Source organism: Myripristis murdjan, chromosome 8, assembly GCF_902150065.1.
Source record: "Myripristis murdjan chromosome 8, fMyrMur1.1, whole genome shotgun sequence".
NCBI classification, from domain to species: Eukaryota; Metazoa; Chordata; class Actinopteri; order Holocentriformes; family Holocentridae; genus Myripristis; species Myripristis murdjan.
In genome coordinates this window covers 1,674,979-1,692,910 of record NC_043987.1, presented here as the reverse complement: position 1 = coordinate 1,692,910, position 17,932 = coordinate 1,674,979, and the positions used below count along the sequence as shown (strand labels likewise).

Here is a 17,932-nt window from a genome sequence, read left to right as displayed (position 1 = left end):
TTCTCTAACGTCACAATGTCAATGACTGTGTGAGGGAGTGCACAACTTCAGCTTTTCACTGGGCAGTTAAGCTAACAACCGTATAGACTGACTGGAGGTCAGACGACAGACGAAGTAGCGAAATTCAACATAAATTAGCCGTCGCCCAAAGTGGAGTCTGGCAGCTTTCTCCTACCTGAGCTACCTCTGCTGCATAAATACAGCATTCAGATGAAATGTTTACCTTCCTTAAAGAAATATACTAAGTCTTTGTGAAACCTGCACTGGAAAAGAGAATCCCCTCATTTAACTGGAACCCGAGCATGTTCAAGTTCAAGTTTATTTAAAGCCCAGTATCACTCATCAAGAAGTTCTGTCAATGGATTCAGAAAATTTGAGATGCCGAACCGCATTTTCTAATTAATTTGCAAATCGATGCCATTTGTTCTTGAAAATAGTAGTTCAGTCTTGGAGAGCTCATTAAGGAGTGTAGTGTGTGTTCAGGGGAAATGCAAGATCAGACCTCAGACTTCAGACTTTTTTATTGTCATTCAACCATGAAGCATGAGTGAACGAAACACAGTTACCCAGGTCTCGGTGTGTGTGCAGTGGAATAAAAGAATTAATGGTAAATAAATAAATAAGATATAACAATAAACACCTGACTATGAGTACAGTATTGCACATGTATACTAGCAGCAACAGAGTGCAAAGACAGCAACGGAGTGAAAAAAACAAAAACAAAAAAAAAACAGAGAAACAGTCAGCAACCAACAACAGTCAACAGCCATCAGCAGCAGAGTCAGGGTGCAGATTGTTAAAGTGGGCGGACAGGACAGTATATGGAGGGAGTGGTTCAGTAGTCTGACTGCATCCGGGTAGAAGTTGTTTTTCAGTCTGGATGTTTTTGCCCGGATGCAGTGCAGCCTCTTACCAGAGGGGAGGGAGGTCAGCAGTTTGTGTGCAGGGTCGGTGGGGTCATGGAGAATGCAGATGGCTCTCTCTCTAGATTTGGTGCTATAGATGTTGCTGATGGGTGGTAAGCTGCAGCCAGTTGTCCTCTGCACAGACTTTTCCACCCTCTGCAACGTCATCCTGTCTGCCACAGTGCCACACCGTGAGGCAGGATGTTAAGACAAAACTCAAGAACTGATAAAACTGAAGACAGATTAAGGGTTTTGTGTTTCATAGCACAACTCCACAATGAACTCCACAATGAACATAGCCATCAAGTGTAGGAGACAAGATGCCAAAGCCATCCACATATCACTAGTATATATTTTAGCTCCAGTCATGCTCCATGCTAAAAGTTTACTCTATTTTGAATGATAGTATGCAATTTTAAATTATATCTTTTAAAAGACATCTGACAATCATTACATATTATATTACACTAATGCAGCCCTTGTGTTTTGTGTTTGTTAGTGTTATTATAATGTTTTCAACAATGTTTTGGTGGATTTTTCGGGACAACAATTTTTGGTGTGCTGGGGTGCTGTCCATGGTGCTGAAATGTGCGCTCAGTAGGTGTGCTAAGTACTGACTGAAATAAATGTCCCCCATCCTGATGAAAACATCGAAAGTGTGTACAAAGACGCGTAAATGTGCAATGACCAACTTATGCCTAATCCTAACCATAACCCTTTACTCAGCCTAACCCCAACCCTAACCTTAACCGTAACCAATGAGGCAAAATGACCACCTTCGCTTTGATGGGGGGGGGAATGCATACTTGAGCTAACATAGTATGCTAAAGTGTGAGCATGAAGCCGCGTTTCAGATCAGTTCAGTCTTTTATTTCTCTTGGGGGCTAGCAGACACAGAAATGTACACAATAAATAGGCCTTCAAAAACCCATAAGAAAGTGCAAACTCTGAAATGCTCAGGTGTCTGTGCAAAAATAAATAAATAAATAAGATTTAAATTACTCAGTATTGTGAATGCTAAAATGTTGGCATACAGTCTACCATCACTCAGTGTAGTGTACATGTTAACATGGAGCTAACTGCTGGAGCTAAGAGTGCACTGAGGAAACACAGATGATATAGCATGAGCTGAATGGCGGGCAAGTCTCCCAAAAACTTCTGCCCCTTTACGTTCTGCAACTAAATAGAACTGCATATGTTAGAACTGAATTCTGAATGCTGGTAACGTTTTCTCTGGTCATAAACAAGAAAACAAAGTGGTGGCATGTTTGGCGTGTCGTAGGTGTTGGGAAAGCAGGAGGTCTGTGGACAAACACTGAGCAGAGGAGCTCAGCAGGCAAACAGCATGAGCTCTGTTCCACTGGACAGTGATCGTCCCAGGGGGGCCCACAGTGAGCACACCCAGTCTGAGCAGTTGCGCCAAAGGAAGGCCCAGGCCTCCAGGCTGAGGTGTCTGATGCACCAGGGTACCCTGGCCCTGGGCAGCATGACCTCAGCATCCTGCAGCACCACCAGCCGTACCCAGGTCAGCCACAAGAGAGAGTCCAACAGCTGATCAAGTCCAAAAATTAATCATTAAATTTAGACCTTAAATACATGAAATCCAACTAGTGGATGCTTTGTTTTTTCACCATTAAATGACAAGTTTCTTTGCAATCTATGTTCACTCCTCAGTGATTACAAAACAGCATTAGTACAAACTGTATCACATCTGCCTTTCTAAACAAAATTGAACTTAATGTCCCTTAATTAACAGTTATTTCCTGTTGCTATTTTTCTAATTCCGCCCATGTATACAGAAGTTTCACAAATTTCACTGTAATAAGATTAAGATGATAAAAAAATATGAAATTTTCATATAAGTTTTTTTAAAAAAAAAAAAATCATTTTTGCTCATTTTCTGGTCATTTTCTTGACACTTTTTTTTTTTTTTTTTTTTTTTTTACCAGTTTCTTGATCATTTTTGGGTCACCTCATGCTAATTTACTACTCTTTTTTCCATGTTTTTGAAAGAAACCAGACTGACGCATGCTACCAACTTTTTATATACATACATACATATACATATACACTACACACAGACATACACACACACACACACACACACACACACACACACACACACATACAGTATATATATGTGTGTGTGTGTGTGTGTGTGTGTGTGTGTGTGCTATTCAGCTTAGTAATGCATCATTTGCACCACTCTTTCCTGGAGGGTACTTTACAAAGTGACTCAACAGGTTACTTACTAAAGTTGAATCCACACAAAAACACCCTCCAGCATGTAGCAGTTTTGTCAAGCATTGAAACTATCAGAGATTTTTAATGAATGGGCTTTGTTTGTGGCTACAGTATTGCCTTCTTGGTAATAATTTCTTTGTGTCTTTGTGAACACAGCAACTTTTTCTTTCCTCTCTCTATTTTTAAAAAAATATTTAACCTTTATTTATTCAGGAAAGGCTTATTGGCATTAAATATCGTTCTTACAAGACATGCAACAGCACATTCAGGATGTTACGATGATTTCTTTAGAAATCTACTGCACATTGCCACTGTGTGTGTTCTCATATTGATTGTGCAAGCCTAAACTGAATTAGCCTGAGCCAATCACAAAGCAGTGATTGCCTTATGTAAAACTGGAATAGCAGGGTTTAAAGCAGGGTTGAGGAACAATGTGCCATGTAGAGCACATGTAGGGCCAAGCAATTTTAATTAGCAAAAGTAGTCACATAAAGGGATAGTTCACCCATTCCCATTGGAAATTTTTTTTATTATTTATTTGATTTGATTATTATTTCATTTTTTATTAAGAATCCTGCTCAATGGCAGATTACTGGCTGTACATCTCAGTGGCAGGAGGCTAACAGTTAGCATTTGGAGCATCCAGCCAGTATCCAGCACTCAGTAACAATGAGAGGAAGACAGCACCACTACTGTCCTACAGAACAGCTGGGGGGGAAGTGAAATATCCATTTTTTTTTTCAAAATGGGTGGACTATTCCTTTAAAAGACCATGCTAACTCAAGTCAGGCTTTTTTAGGAAAGGCTGAATTTTTTTTTTTACCAGCATGTTTCCTGAAATATCCCTCTGTAGTGTTGTGGGAGATATATACAGAAGACACTCTTAGCTCCTTTACCTTCCTCATTCTCTAGAGGGCCAACATGACTTTGGAAAACTGGGCTCAGTATCGCAGTGGCCAGGCTGTCAGAGAGATCATCAGCCCAGCAGGTCCCACCCCCGACAGGACAAGCCACAGGACTGAACACAGACTCCCAGAACCTGAGCTAGTGGCCAGTGGCAGACCAACACAGTGGCACCAGTACAACATACTGACAGGTAATCTGTCCAAAACCATCCACAACTTGTCAACTCTTAGTTTGTGTTAATCTTAGCTGTGTTAATCTTAGCTGCAAATTCACTTGGGCTTTAGCCAGGTTTTGCTTCAACAAAAAACTGTCCACAGTGTTGTTGTTAGTGCTGTTGTGTGTCAAAATTAAAGGGGTGGTAAACACATTTTTCAAGTAATTTCTCTTTAAAAAATTTTAATTGTCATTATTGGGTGCAGAAATTATTATGCAACTGCGAGAATGTCCTTTCGGTTGATTTCTCCTGAGTCAAACAATAGATTTTGCAGGGGATTAAAAGCTACATTCAAATGTAAGAGTGGAGTGATCCAACGAGTGCTCAACCTCAGTTTTTATGCTGTGTTGGAGACGTCACGGGAACTGGGAGATGCCCACTTCAAACCTCCCAGATCCCACGGAGGCACGCTCGAGTGCTCCACTTGGGAAAACAAAACTAAAAGCATGGCCATCCACAAGCCATTGGAAGACACTAAGTGGACATAAGTTTGTCCAGACAAATTAAACTTAATATGCTGATTTCTGCTTGATTTGATGGCAATGGCTTGCTTTTCTTTGACTTTTTGCTTTTTCTTACTTACACACACACACACACACACACACACACGCAGTCGGTATTAGTATCCAGACAGTTGGAAAGCAAGGAGAAAGGCAAAGTAGAGTAGGCAGTTCTGGAATTTCAGGTTTCAGATGAGCAGTAGGCCTACTTCAGGTGAGATTACATCACACTTGAAGCATCAGGAATATGTAAGTACATGACGACTAAGAGCAGAGTGTGTGTGCTGTGGTGTGCAGGTGAACGGAGGCAGCCGGACGGTCCAGGGAAGCCCAGCAGAATGTCAGGAGACCGAGCGCTGTGGAACACCAGAAGCCAGGAGGCCGACTGCTCTGCTCTGACACTCTACTAATATTAAATGACATTCAGCATTCACTCACAGGCACTAACACTCTTTAAAGGGTTAAATCACTCATTTTGAAAAATGAGATATTATTTAACCTCCCCCCTAGCTGTTATGTGGGACAGTCGGGGTGCTATCTTCTTCTCATTGTTACTGGATGCTGGACACTAGAACTATAGCTCCCATGGTGACAATGCAAAAGAAATAATCTTACAAAGAAAGAAATGCATGAGAAAAGTGGGAAAAAACATTTTTCTATATTCCAGTAAAGTGACTTACCCAATGATTTTAAGAAGCTTCCTACCTGGAATAAACATTTCTGAATGATATAACGAGAGCTTCATGACCACTGGGAGCCCTGCTTCAAAGTGAATGCATGTGAACTTCACTGTACTAATATCTAAGTGCTGATGTGCTTTGCTAACCCTTTGACTCCTGAGCAAATTCACTTGAATTCTTTCAAAACCTTAGGAAAAGGCAATGAGCAGATTAGCAAGAAATGACTTCAAATAAGTAGTCAAAGGTCACGAACTGCCAAAAAAAAAAAAAAAAAAAATACAAATTTGTAATAAAAAAAGATGAGTTGATTACAGCCTTTCAAAACTCATTTGGCTGTTTTTGCCCATTTTTGATTGTTGGCTAACTAGTATAAGCTTGCAAGCTGGCTTATCGTAATATGATGATTTTGAAAATCACACACAATTGAATTCTAACAACTCATAACCAAGTTGCTCACAGGACTTTCCAACCAGTAAGGAACAGATTCCGTTTCAGTATATGTATAGTATAAAAATATGAACTGTTCTGAGAGTTTTGACCAAAAACAAATTTGTTTGGAAGCTGAAAAAATGGTTCCCATCTGGAAGCAAAAAAAAAAAAAAATAGACCTTAAGTGGGAACCATGATGACAAAAGTAGGCGTGTCTTATTCTACAAGAGCATGCTGTGGTCTGCTGAAGAAACAAAAACTAGTACTTTCAATTCAGACAGCTCATACACTTGAGGAAAAGATGGAGAAGTATTATTAAACATTGTAGCAAGAAGTAGTGCTTGACAGGGTAAGAAGCGTCCTGACTGCTGGGGCTGAACTCAGACACAGCACTGCTGGCCAGCAACCTGGAGACCCCTCTGTCACTCCAGACTGCTGCAAACACCGACCAGCACCTTGGCTCCCAAAATCCAGAGCAAAACCAGTTCAAGAACCAGAGCTGCTTTGGTGAGAGGTTAAGTAGCATGAACACAGGGACCCACTGAGCCTGCTGGCCTTAGTGGCTAGTTAGGTCTTTGAAACAAGAAGAAAAAAAAAAATTAGATCTGCATATTCAAGTCACTGTCCATCTGCAAAATAAAAGCCAAAAACTCCCTCAGAAACCAAAAAAAGTTAACTTAAATCACACTTTATTCATTTTTCATAAAGATCTCCGATACAGATAAAATAACAGGTGAAATGAACGACAGAGGTCAGACCAAAGAAAAAAAAAAAAAAAAGAGCAAGACAACACAACAAAAGGAGAAAGGACAAGGACAGAAGGAGATAGGTCTATTTACACAGATGCACCCCAGGCTAGAGTATTGGATTGTGGGGGGTTTAAGAGCTAAAAGACCACAGAGTCCAGCTAGCAGCAGTACAGCAGTAGGTTTGCATCTACAAACGGCTCCCCTCCACAGAAGAGCTTTGCTTTGAATCCAGTTTTGTTTTCAGCTTTCCATTTAAACACAACCGAAGCAGAAGAAGCAAAAATAAAAAAGTAAACTCTTGTGACCTTACGTGACAAAAGCCCCTCAATCATTATGGTGAGCAAACTATGCAAGATTAAAAAAGATGCAGTAATGCTACAAAATCTCTGCTCAGTAGTCACTTTGTCTAAATCCAGGGAATGGCTTAAAAAAGCATTACTAACATCTTGAGCAAAATAAAGCACAATGAACTAGGTAACAGGAAGACCTCAGGTATATGTATGAGCGTGAAGTGTGTGTATGTTTGAAACTTTTCTAACTTTGTGAGAAACACAGTGCTGGAATCAAATAACTCTTATATGGCTATAGCATGTGTGGGAATTCTGATGAATAAATGAAAGAAAAAAGGCAATGGGGTTGAAATGTCAAGTGTGGGTGGGAAAAATGAAACTTCACCGTGTGAATAAACGGTCTCGCTCTGTGGCAGAGACTGATAAATCAGGAGGCTATTTTTGCTCTCTTCTCTTCATTCAACTTCCAATTTGTGTTGTAGCTCCTCTCTGAGATCACCTCTTCGTCTGACTCCCGTCTACTCATTCTTCTTCTCCTTCTGTTTCAGCAGTTTGTTGATCTCCCTCTTGGCCATGGCAGTGTACTTGGTGATGATGCCGTGTTGGTTCAGGCCAGGCAGAAGCAGCAGGAAGCTCACTGTCAACAGAAAAAGACAGGATTTGAATATTTTCAGATCTTTTAATTAAAAACACCACCACCACACACACTGGTTAGTTATAAAGTTAAAGTTGTGTATGTGCCGTTTTAAACCAGGGCTGTCAAACCATGTGCCATGGAGGGCCAAGTGGCTGCAGGTTTTCATTCCAACCAAAAACTTCACTGATTACCCCAGCTTAAAAGCAGAGAGAATGGAGGAATCAGTGAAATCACCTGGAAGTTTTTGGTTGGAAAAACAGCCTGCAGCCTCTTGGCCCTCCATGGCACCAGTTTAACAGCCCTGTTTTAAACAGTCAGGTACTGATTTATATCCACATGCTTAATAGGTTTTCGGTATTGCTTCACTGATTTGTGTTCTGAGGCCTTACTCATGTATGAGCTGTGTTATTACGGTAGATATGGATAGCTGTAAATGTTACAGTGGAGAGAACCCACCCCCCAAGCATCCTTGGTTGTGAAAAAGCTTTACATGTCTCAGCTTATACTGTGGATTATTTGCTCCCACACTAGTGAGGCTTTGATTCACCAACTGTCACATTCCCTGGTGCATGAGTGTGCAACTACAAGACTGGCAGGCAGCTGTGTCTCAGCTATTAATGCAGCTTTAGTGCTCAGAGATCACCAAGGCTGCTATTGTAAACTGTAACCGGAGAACTAAGTGCAGGACAAACATAAAACAAGCGCTTCATTTTTAACACAGATGCCGCCCTGGGTCCGTTGGTAGCGCTACACAGAAGGTCATATGACAGTTTTCATCCTCTAGCCAACATTGTCACCAAAATTCATGGCAATCCACCAAATTTTGAGATGAGCTGCTTCTGAACCTAACTGGTGACTGACAGTGGTATACAGCAGTGGTTCCCAACTAGGGCTGGGCAATTAATCGAAAAATAATTGAAACCGACATTTAACAACAACAACAACAATAATAATAATAATCATTAAGGAGCAAAATTCTGAGAAATTAATATAGCCTGCTTACTATGCAGGCACGCTATATTATTATTAGTGCATATATATACACTACTCCTAATAATATAGCAATATTACTTGAAATAATATTTGTTTAGAAGAGATGCAGCTTTTTGTAGTTTGACATTGCCGTTTTGTTTGCAAAAGATTCAAGCTATAATAGTCGGTAATAATCGTTCATTAATCATAATCGAGGTAAAATGTTCAATTAATCGTGATTTTGATTTCTGCCATAATCGTCCAGCCCTATTCCCAAGCCAGTCCCCAAGGCTCCCTGTCCTGCAGGTTTTTGTTTCAGCTCTACTCATTCACACCTGATGCATTTAAGGGCTTCATGCTGAAAGATCTACCTGAAGAGGGCATGCATGAAGGTGCATGGGCCTTAACTGGGTCATGTGTGCAAGAGTAGTGCTGGAACAAAAACCTATAGTACAGGGGGGCCTTGAGGACTGGTTTGGGAACCACTGGTATAGCCTTCCGATTTCCAACGGGGAAAAAGGAACAACTAAATGAAAACATCTTTTATGGAACTCAAATTGAATTAAAGTACTGTTTTTCTAATTCTTTAATACTGGACAATTTTCACATCCTTAACAAAAGCAAAATATTAACTCAGGACATCACTTTTGTATTTCAAAGCAGACTTAGCCAACATCATGTCTTAAATTCATTCTAATGTTTTAACATGATGGTGTAAATTAGTTGATTTTGTGCAGAGGGACTGTACATCATGCAGCCGGACACTAGTTCACTCCACTGCAGCCTGTCTGCACATCTACTTGGTGGGTCATTAAATTTGGTGACAGTATTCATGCTGAAACCTGCCAACTTTGACAAGTTCATGACCTTTCCTCTAGCGCCACCAGCAAGCCCAGCGGGGCATCTGCATTGTTATTCTGTGCGTCATGATTGATTTCCTGTGGTTTGTGCAGGATCAACTTCCGGCACAGAGGTGGAGCACTAACCAGCACAGGAAGACGACTCATGTTGAACTTGCTTGTATTCAACAAAACACGGGCAAATACACATTCAGTCCTTGAGCATCTAGCAGCATGACCATGTGATTGAGAGGATTGTCTGTAAGACGATTTAAGAATCTCTTGGCAGATATGAACACTGAGCAACGTTTGATGGACTCCTAAACAAAACTACCTGATGCACCCCTGTAAAAGTCATCCTGTGCACACAGGACTTTATTAAAGTTTGTTCCAGTTCCACTGTGACTCTGTTCTGTATGTCTTCTTTCTTCTTTGCAACAGTGATATAGAACACTTCCACTAAGGGACTTGAGGGGTTGCCCAAGTCAACCAATCCTACTTGTAGCAGCTTTAAGACTATGTGTGAATGTCTTAGAGTATCAGATACAAGGATCAAGGCACTGGTAACATAACTGCTGTTACAGTGATGGGTCAGAGTAGCCTGGTAGTAACTAGCTGATGTCACATAACATAAAGCAACATTCCAAAAGATTGCTGCAGTCTTGTGGTGCTTTCAGCAGTAGCTGTTAATGCAAGCATGTTGTAACTCTAAAAACAAACAAGTAATATAAAACTAACACAGGAGACATAAGTTGGACATGTTCTGAATTAATACAGATAAATATCGTTTTGTTTTTGTTTTTTTTAAGAGTGATTTTGACCAAAAATCATGCGATTGTGGCTAACAAAGTAATGAATTAGTGCCTGGCCAGTAAAATGGTTGTGCCAATTTTCTGAGTGGGAAGTAGATTTTAAAAAAAAATTACTGCTTAAAAAGGCAACTGTGGTACAAAGCCAATACTGAATGGAACCAAATGTCTATTTGACAGACTGAAACAAGACACACATTTAAAAAAGGAACTTTAAAAAAAATTGATGAGTGAACCACAATATCAAGGAATGAGGAGACTCCTTAAAAAGCATGCTCTATTACACATTACTATCCAGTGATTCATTTGGACCATTATGAACTTTAGAAGAGCCTGACTGGAACAAGACAAGTTCTAAGGACTTGTCAGCATGTATGATTGTCAGAAAACATCTAAATGTAGAATAGTTTTTCCTATACAAAAAAGGAAGCAACTTTCTTGGTTGTGTGATTTTAATTTCTCTTGTTCTCCATTTGTGCTAATTAGGTAAACTGATAGCAAGTTTTATTGATTCTGTTTTATTTTTTCTTGAAGGACCCCAGGAAGACTAGATATCACCTACAGGTGACAGCCAGTGGGGATGATTATAGGTTACACTATGACGATTACAGGGTGCTTTATTGCCCATGCCTACTCGAGACAGGTTTAAATTCAGAAAAAAAAAAATCCCAAAATACAAGAAAACTATATTTATAATTATTAAAATTACATTTACACATCAGGTCAGTGATAATGGATTCTTGTGCTTAAATGCTTGTTGGAAAAGAAAAAAAAAACCTTAATCTAAGGTCTGGAACATGAAAAGGTTTGAAAGGCCCTGACCTAAACAACCCGGCAGCTGTGTGTATGTGTGTTAGTCTACTCACCAATCAAGTAAGTGAGGAAGAGGTTGTGCACCTGCTGTCCAATCCAGGCTACTGCCAGCAGACTGCTGATCACTGAGGCAAAGTACTGAGGAGAACAAGGAGTAGTCAGAGGGATCATTCAAGTCTGCACAACAAATCGGCTGATAAAATGTGTAACGTTCCATGGGAACGTTAGTAAACTCATTAAACGATTAGTCAAATGTACTGCAGTATAATTCAATTTATGTTCTATTACAGTAAATGTTGCCATTTTCAAAGAATGAACAAAGCCCTCACTGAATGCTGATGAATGTGAACTGATCTGGCGTGTGTCTTACAGTGTTAAGGCATGCCTGATAATTCCTGAGGCGTGCTGGGAGAAACCTGTTTAGCCCAGCCTGTAACCCAGTTTATGGGCTGCTAAACGGAGCAGCAGAGCCAAATCAGCTGACCGAGGATTCAGTTATCAGGAGCCTAGAGAAAGCTCCTATTGTAAAAATACAGATACCAAGGCACTGTAATGCCTTCGGTGTGTGAGCCTGACAAGATCTGAATACCATTTTGGGCTTCTCCTCCTTGAGGGCACAGAGACGCTTCCACCAGCCCACAACTCGGCGCTGGGTCTTGACAAGGTTTCCGCAGATCTCGTGGAAACGCTGCTGCTGCTCAGTGGTCCTGCACAAGAAGAGGGATTTCAGTCCATGAAAAAAAAAACAGCGAGACAGCAGTAGAAATGGAGGGCAGATTTGTGTCCAACAGGCTAACAGGATGTTAAGATGGGGGAAGTATTCACTGTTAAGCCGTTTCATCATGAGGCAGCAGAATGGTTTAGAGGTGCCCCAATATGGAATTTCAGGGCTGATAATGACTACCAATAGACCAACACATATAGTAGACCTTTTCACAGCTGTCATTTTGACATAAATGAGGGTGAACACAGGTGTTACTAATGGCACTGATTAAGATTTGGTTCCATTTAAGTATAGCTAGTTGTTTCCAGTGAGCCAGCATGAACAGCAGGATCCTGGCTCTGTTAGACCTGAAAGAAGCAGAACTTACTGTCATTAGTAACGCCTGTGTTTATCCTGCTATTTCATGTCACATTGGCTGCTGGGAAAAGAGTCAACTGTCTGCTTGTTGTGGCTGATACGGAAAAGATAACTGATACCATTACTTTTGCATTTGCTAATCACTGAAGTAGTAAGAAAGGCCATTTTACTGGCACTTGTATATCTCTTTTAAAATGCTACAAGGCAGCAATAAAATTCCTATTAGTTCAAGGGAAAACTGTTGTCTGGCTTGAGACCCCCCACATTAAACATGATGCACAATACAACACCCATGAGCTAGTGATTTTTTTTTTTTTAAATAACCCATGTCAAATGACAATCAGTCAAAACAGAAACATTACTGAATGTTTAAAAAAAAAAAAAAAAAAAAAAAAACTTAAGTCCTCAATGTTAAGAGCCAAAAAAGAAATGCAGCCACTGTAAGAAAATGCTCCACATAACTGAATGGAATCATTGTGTGATATTGTGTGCCATTATTGGAACAAAATAATTTTGTCATTTAATGGACAATGTTTCAACCACTGATATACTGTGCATCTCTAAAACAGCTGCACGTGATATTGTACAGTAGCTGTGAGCAGGGATACGCAACACTAGGAGAGATGACAAGGAGGAAGGAAGAGATTTGGGGACGCACCCCTTATTATCAGCTTCGCCATCATTCCCCTTTTTCGTCTTGACAGAAGAAACAGGACGATGTGCACATACTCAAATAACTCCACTTACTATGCACTACAACACACACACAAAGATCTGCATGAATTTGCTGAGGCTACAGGCTAAGAGTAGGCAGCCAGCATGCGCCAAACACAATCAAGTCTGAAGCGTCTTGGACAGATTGTACAGATCGATAACGACAGCCTCCTGGTTTGACACTAAAAATACAATGCTGCCCTTCAAACCTAGCAGTTTCACCCATCCCCCAGCTTATTTCCTGTATAGCACTTATAAATGGCTGCGCTCTTAAAGGATCATATGAGTGATTGTGCATGTTCAGCATAATATCTACAAAATGTATACACTCCAGGGCACTCCAGTGGCAAACATGGTGGAGTGTGTACCCCTTATCAAGGCTAAGTCCTTACCACAGTGACCTCTGTTTGATTCCAGGTTGAGCCCTTTACTGCATGTCATCCCCTCTCTCCCCTGCCTTTTCTGCCTCTCTCTACTGTCGCTATTATGCAAGCAGTTGTATTTTACAATTCACTTTTCCTTCATTTTATCCTACCAAAGGATTCCATTCATTTCACTATGATATAAAAATTGAATTGAGGGGCTGGGTGATAAAATTGCAATTAACTAACTAATTGCACACTACTGAACAAAGGCAACATTTACAAAAACCCTGACCACTCTTTTAACAGTTTGCCTACTGATCCACTTGCAGATTGCTCAATGTGCCCTGTGCTTCCTCCACTGCAGCAGACACAGCAGCAGGACAAATCAGTGCAAGTCATGCTCTGCTGACGCAAGGGTATATACTGAGAGCTGTGGGCGTCCAGCAGAGGACAGACATGCAATACACTGCACCAACTGCAGGCTGTCACTCAATCCTGGCATTGGTGTCTGGTTCTTTTTCTACACAAGCTTGGTAATGTCAAGGCTTCACCAAGCAGGAGGAAGCCTTACAGATTCAGATGTCAAAGTTCAACCTGGGGTATCATGCCACATTAGGCAAGGCATGGAGAAAGGACGGTGACTGAAAAAGTCTGTCATAGAGAAGCAATGTCCTCTTTCCAAGTAACATTCAAATGCTTCTTACGCCTCAAGAGTGGTCCAAGAATTGAGCTCAACTGAATGGATGACCTGGTTTTGTTTGGCCCCTGTTAACATACCATATGGCCAATGAGCAAGGCCCTGACCACCAGCTGCAGTCTGCTATAAAACTTTAAAAAAAGAGATATGCCCTGATTTTCCCAAAGAATTAATCTAATTTCTTGACCTTTCCCATCTGTACACTCGAGTGTGGACACCCAACCTGAGTGTGTCAGACCCAACAGATAGGGCTGGGTTCGGGCACAAATTTAGAAATTTTCTTCAGGATTGGTCACGTCAGTGTTATTTTAGTGAAATTCTAGTGAAAAAAATAAATAAATAAAATGAAAATGATGGACCTACCGTCTGTTCTGAGCAACTTCCGGTATAGTGCTGGAGTTTACATTACAACAGTGAAGGCAACACATAGGCTATTTCAGGTGGTAAACTGACCAAGCTAACGATGGAGGACAAGCAAAATCTCATACTCGGGTCAGGTTTGGAAATAAAGAGTGCTTTGCGGGTTCAGGTCTGGCTCAGTTACTATGCTCTTGGGTTTAAGCAGTGGAAACCCTTATAAGAGACAAAGGGCCAATGATTAATATTTTAACAGGTAAGAAATAAACATAGATTTACAGTGTGCTCACCATTTGTTGGAACCAAAAACTCGGGGGGCAAGGGTGGGCACCAGGTAGTCAGCAAGGCAGAGCAGCATGACTGTGCAGGAAAGTCCAGTCAGCACTGATGGGTCCAAGTAGTAAACCAACCTGCAGAGAGGACAGGAGCAGTCACATGAGTACTAACCTCTTTCATTCCTACTATTCACACAGGAACTAAGAGCATGCTGCAAATCTAAATACGGATTAACATGAATCTGCCATTCATTTTGCATTCACTTACTATGGTTTTCATAACTTCAAGACAGCTGTTTGACATGTGATATCAGACTCATGTGGTAGCTGTAGTGCTGAAATGACTGGCAAAAACAGGATATACAAGGCCTAAAGCAGAGGGTGGAAAGTAAACTGGAAATGAGTGTTTGTGTGTATATATATATATATAAAAAAAAACAGAATTCTGTGTGTTAACAGGCTTTCAATAACACACAAATCAGTTCCTGGATGTGGTGGATTGATTTTTTTTCCCTCAAAAATTGTAACTTATGCAACCTAAGCTCATTTAACACTTAAATCTGATTCAGGCTTATGACACATTGTTTGGATTCCTCATACCTTGCTTCAAGGACTCTAGAAGGCTTTACCAACATAACTTCACTAATAACCTTTCAAACCAGCTTCACAAGCTGGAAATTTAAGGTTTAATTCAGACTTTGAAATCACCGCCTTTTCTGGAGCAGAGTCATTCAAACTGAATACCATTCAACAAATCAGATCAGTTTGCTGTCAAAGGTGTTGATGTGTTATGACTGAGGGGGAAAATATACTAAATATATGCTCTGTAGTCTGTAACCCTATAGGCAATATACGGTGCGTGGACTCACATGAAGAGCAAGGTGGTGGCGCCTACCAGGGCACCAGGGAACCAAGGCTTCTCCCAGCGCAGGACCTGGTCGCCGGCCAGGATCACCTCCCCCCAGCCCTGCAGCTGCTCCTCCAGCTGGGCCGTTTCCTGAGCCTGCAGAAACACAAGTATAGTGTATAAATTAAAATGAATAATCAGAGTCATTGGATCACAGTCACACACCTATCACTGTTTTCCTTAACAACCTCAAAAATGAAACTAAAAATCAGATTATACATGCACCAAGCTATGGTCATGATTCTTGAGCTAAATGGAGTTAACTGTAGGTGTGCTGCACTTGTGGCACCTAAGAAAGGGTGTATTTGTGTCAGGACTTCGGTAAACCCAGGGTTCCTCTTAATGGATGCAACCTTTGTGCTCGTGGGTAGCTGTTATGTAGCAATTTTCCTCCTTTCAGCAGCTGTGGCTGTAACCCTTATCCTCCAATGAACCGTTAGAAGACATTATATATTATCCAACACACCTGCTGTCACACTAAGGTCCATTAAAATATGAGGTAATTTTGTGTCCAACTGCCTGTCAGCGAACACGTTTACCTGTTTAACACTATTTCGAATATTTTCTGAGTAGATGTGCCACTAGTGAAATTCGGCACACACACGACCCCAAACCAGCACTTTACTAAAATCTCAAACTTCTACAATTTGTTCAAGCTTCCTGCTTACGCACTGCTAGGAGTCTCAACTTACGTTGGAAGAAGATTGTAGTATGCTAATTAACGGGATTGCTAACAGGTGCGGCAGATTAAAGGTTGAGATAAACTTAACTGACTTTTGCTTTATACACTGGTGGTATGTTAATTTAAGACTGGACCCTGAAGGTTAGTAAAAAGTCTTAAATCTTTTAACTTGTCAGGTGTGTAACGTACAGCTCCAAGTACGGAGACAACATTAACCTGCCAAATTTTGAATTTGAAATTTCAAAGTTTGACGCAGCGTTGTCTCGTCTTTACAACAGACGAGAACCTATCGGTCCAGTTTACACTATGATACGTCAATCACAAGAAACGGTCACTTTCAGTTTTCAGCGTTATCTATGGATTTTGCAAGGTTACTGTCAATAGTTAATAGAGCCAATAACACGCTATCGATAGCAAGATTACATCGGTAATGTTAGCAAGCTCGCTAACATTAGTTACTCGTTAACGTTACCATTGACAGTGAAGGGCGTACCGAGCTTTCCTGCTAATGCTAGCTAACGTTAGCGTCACCACCGAAAAAGCACAAGTTCCGTAAATGGACAAGAAAATCAACTGTAGCTATGCTAGGTTGTAGCGCATTGCGAGGTTCCGGGTGTATGAACTAATCCATACATAGGCCATAAAATCGACCTCAAGACCACCAAGAGATTAGCAAGGATAGCAAGAGCCAGCAGTCGCAGCTAGGATAACATTACACAAACAATGACAACTGTAACATTCTGTTACTTTCGTTTGCAATGAGAGCTTGGTTAATACTCACCAGTATATTGGCGCTTTTGTTATCTCCTTCAGTCATCGTTGCAAAACCAGAGTTGGTTAGATTTCTATTTTATTGGATTTTTTTTTGTTGTTTTCAAATACAGTTTTAGCAGAAACGGCCCCGGAGCGCAACCGCGCGTACACACACCTCCTCCGATCAGCGTCACTAACGGACAAACCCTGTCAGGCTGTATTTATCCAAGAAATTGCGTCAAAACGAGCGAACGGCATTCTGGGAAACGAAGTTCTCAAAGGCACTGTCTTTGTTAGGATTCTCTCAAGCACAAGCCATTTTGAGGACGTCCTCACCAAAAAAATTTGATTTTAACCATGCCTTTAACTGATAATGAGCTCATATGACTGGAAATAAAGTATACACATACATGTGGCTTAGACCTAAATAGGCACAAAACAAAACAGCCACCTTTGCTTTACCTCACAGGTCATAAAGCTGGACAATATTCTCAACAAGCAATTAACAGTGTAGTTATGGTGGGATATTATTTCTCCCTCAGTTTCAAAGTTTCCTCAAACACAGTATGTGATAGAAAAACAAGCTTGGGTTTGGCCACTGTGTCCTGCTGCAATGGTGTATGATAAAAGAAGGCAGCTAGAGGAAATGTTATAAGTTTTCCAAAAGGAAAAGGCAAGATGGGGACTGTTAGGCAAAAATTCCCACAGATACACTCCAAAATCTTGTAGAAAGCCTTCCCAGAAGAGTGGAAGCTAGGAAAGGCTTCTGTACATGTTTTGTGCTGGTCACCCAATACTTCTGTCCATGTAGCACATCTTCACTGGTACTATGAACAAAAGTACAAAGTGCCATTTGATTTTGTCCACAAGATGTTGCTGTGGCTCAGACTGCTAACCTCATCAAGCTGTAATTAGCACCACTTGATAGGTCCTATTACTGAACCAAAACTGCAACAGTATCTTGCACGCTTAAGGCAATGTTGAGGTGCATACCAGCACATTTACCTGAAGTTATGATGTTATATAATCCTAATCAGCAGTATTAATAAAAATGTTAAGTCCTGTGACAACAGAAAATGCATCAGGCTTTCAATAACATAAACAAACCTCTGCT

The 17,932-nt window shown here is 40.8% G+C and overlaps 1 protein-coding gene across 1 annotated transcript; it reads right to left on the bottom strand.

Moving 5' to 3' along the window:
• Positions 1–6,550: 6,550 nt before the first annotated feature.
• On the bottom strand, positions 6,551–17,023 carry arl6ip1 (ARL6 interacting reticulophagy regulator 1). Its single transcript, XM_030058482.1, has 6 exons — positions 16,847–17,023; positions 15,346–15,479; positions 14,492–14,611; positions 11,577–11,694; positions 11,041–11,125; positions 6,551–7,554 (listed from the first exon to the last, which is right to left on the bottom strand). Exons 1-6 carry the CDS (start codon positions 16,880–16,882, stop codon positions 7,436–7,438), a joined length of 612 nt encoding a protein of 203 aa, XP_029914342.1. The 5' UTR covers positions 16,883–17,023; the 3' UTR covers positions 6,551–7,435.
• Between the last annotated feature and the right edge of the window lie 909 nt (positions 17,024–17,932).

Bases quoted from the DNA above. Each gene is read 5' to 3' on its own strand.
- arl6ip1 (XM_030058482.1), bottom strand. From the start codon at position 16,882: ATGACTGAAGGAGATAACAAAAGCGCCAATATACTG. The intron at 14,612-15,345 runs GTGAGTCCACGC...TCCTCTCTGCAG, and splicing joins GCCACCACCTTGCTCTTCAT to GTTGGTTTACTACTTGGACC. The intron at 11,695-14,491 runs GTGAGCACACTG...CTTCTTGTGCAG, and splicing joins GTTTTTGGTTCCAACAAATG to GACCACTGAGCAGCAGCAGC.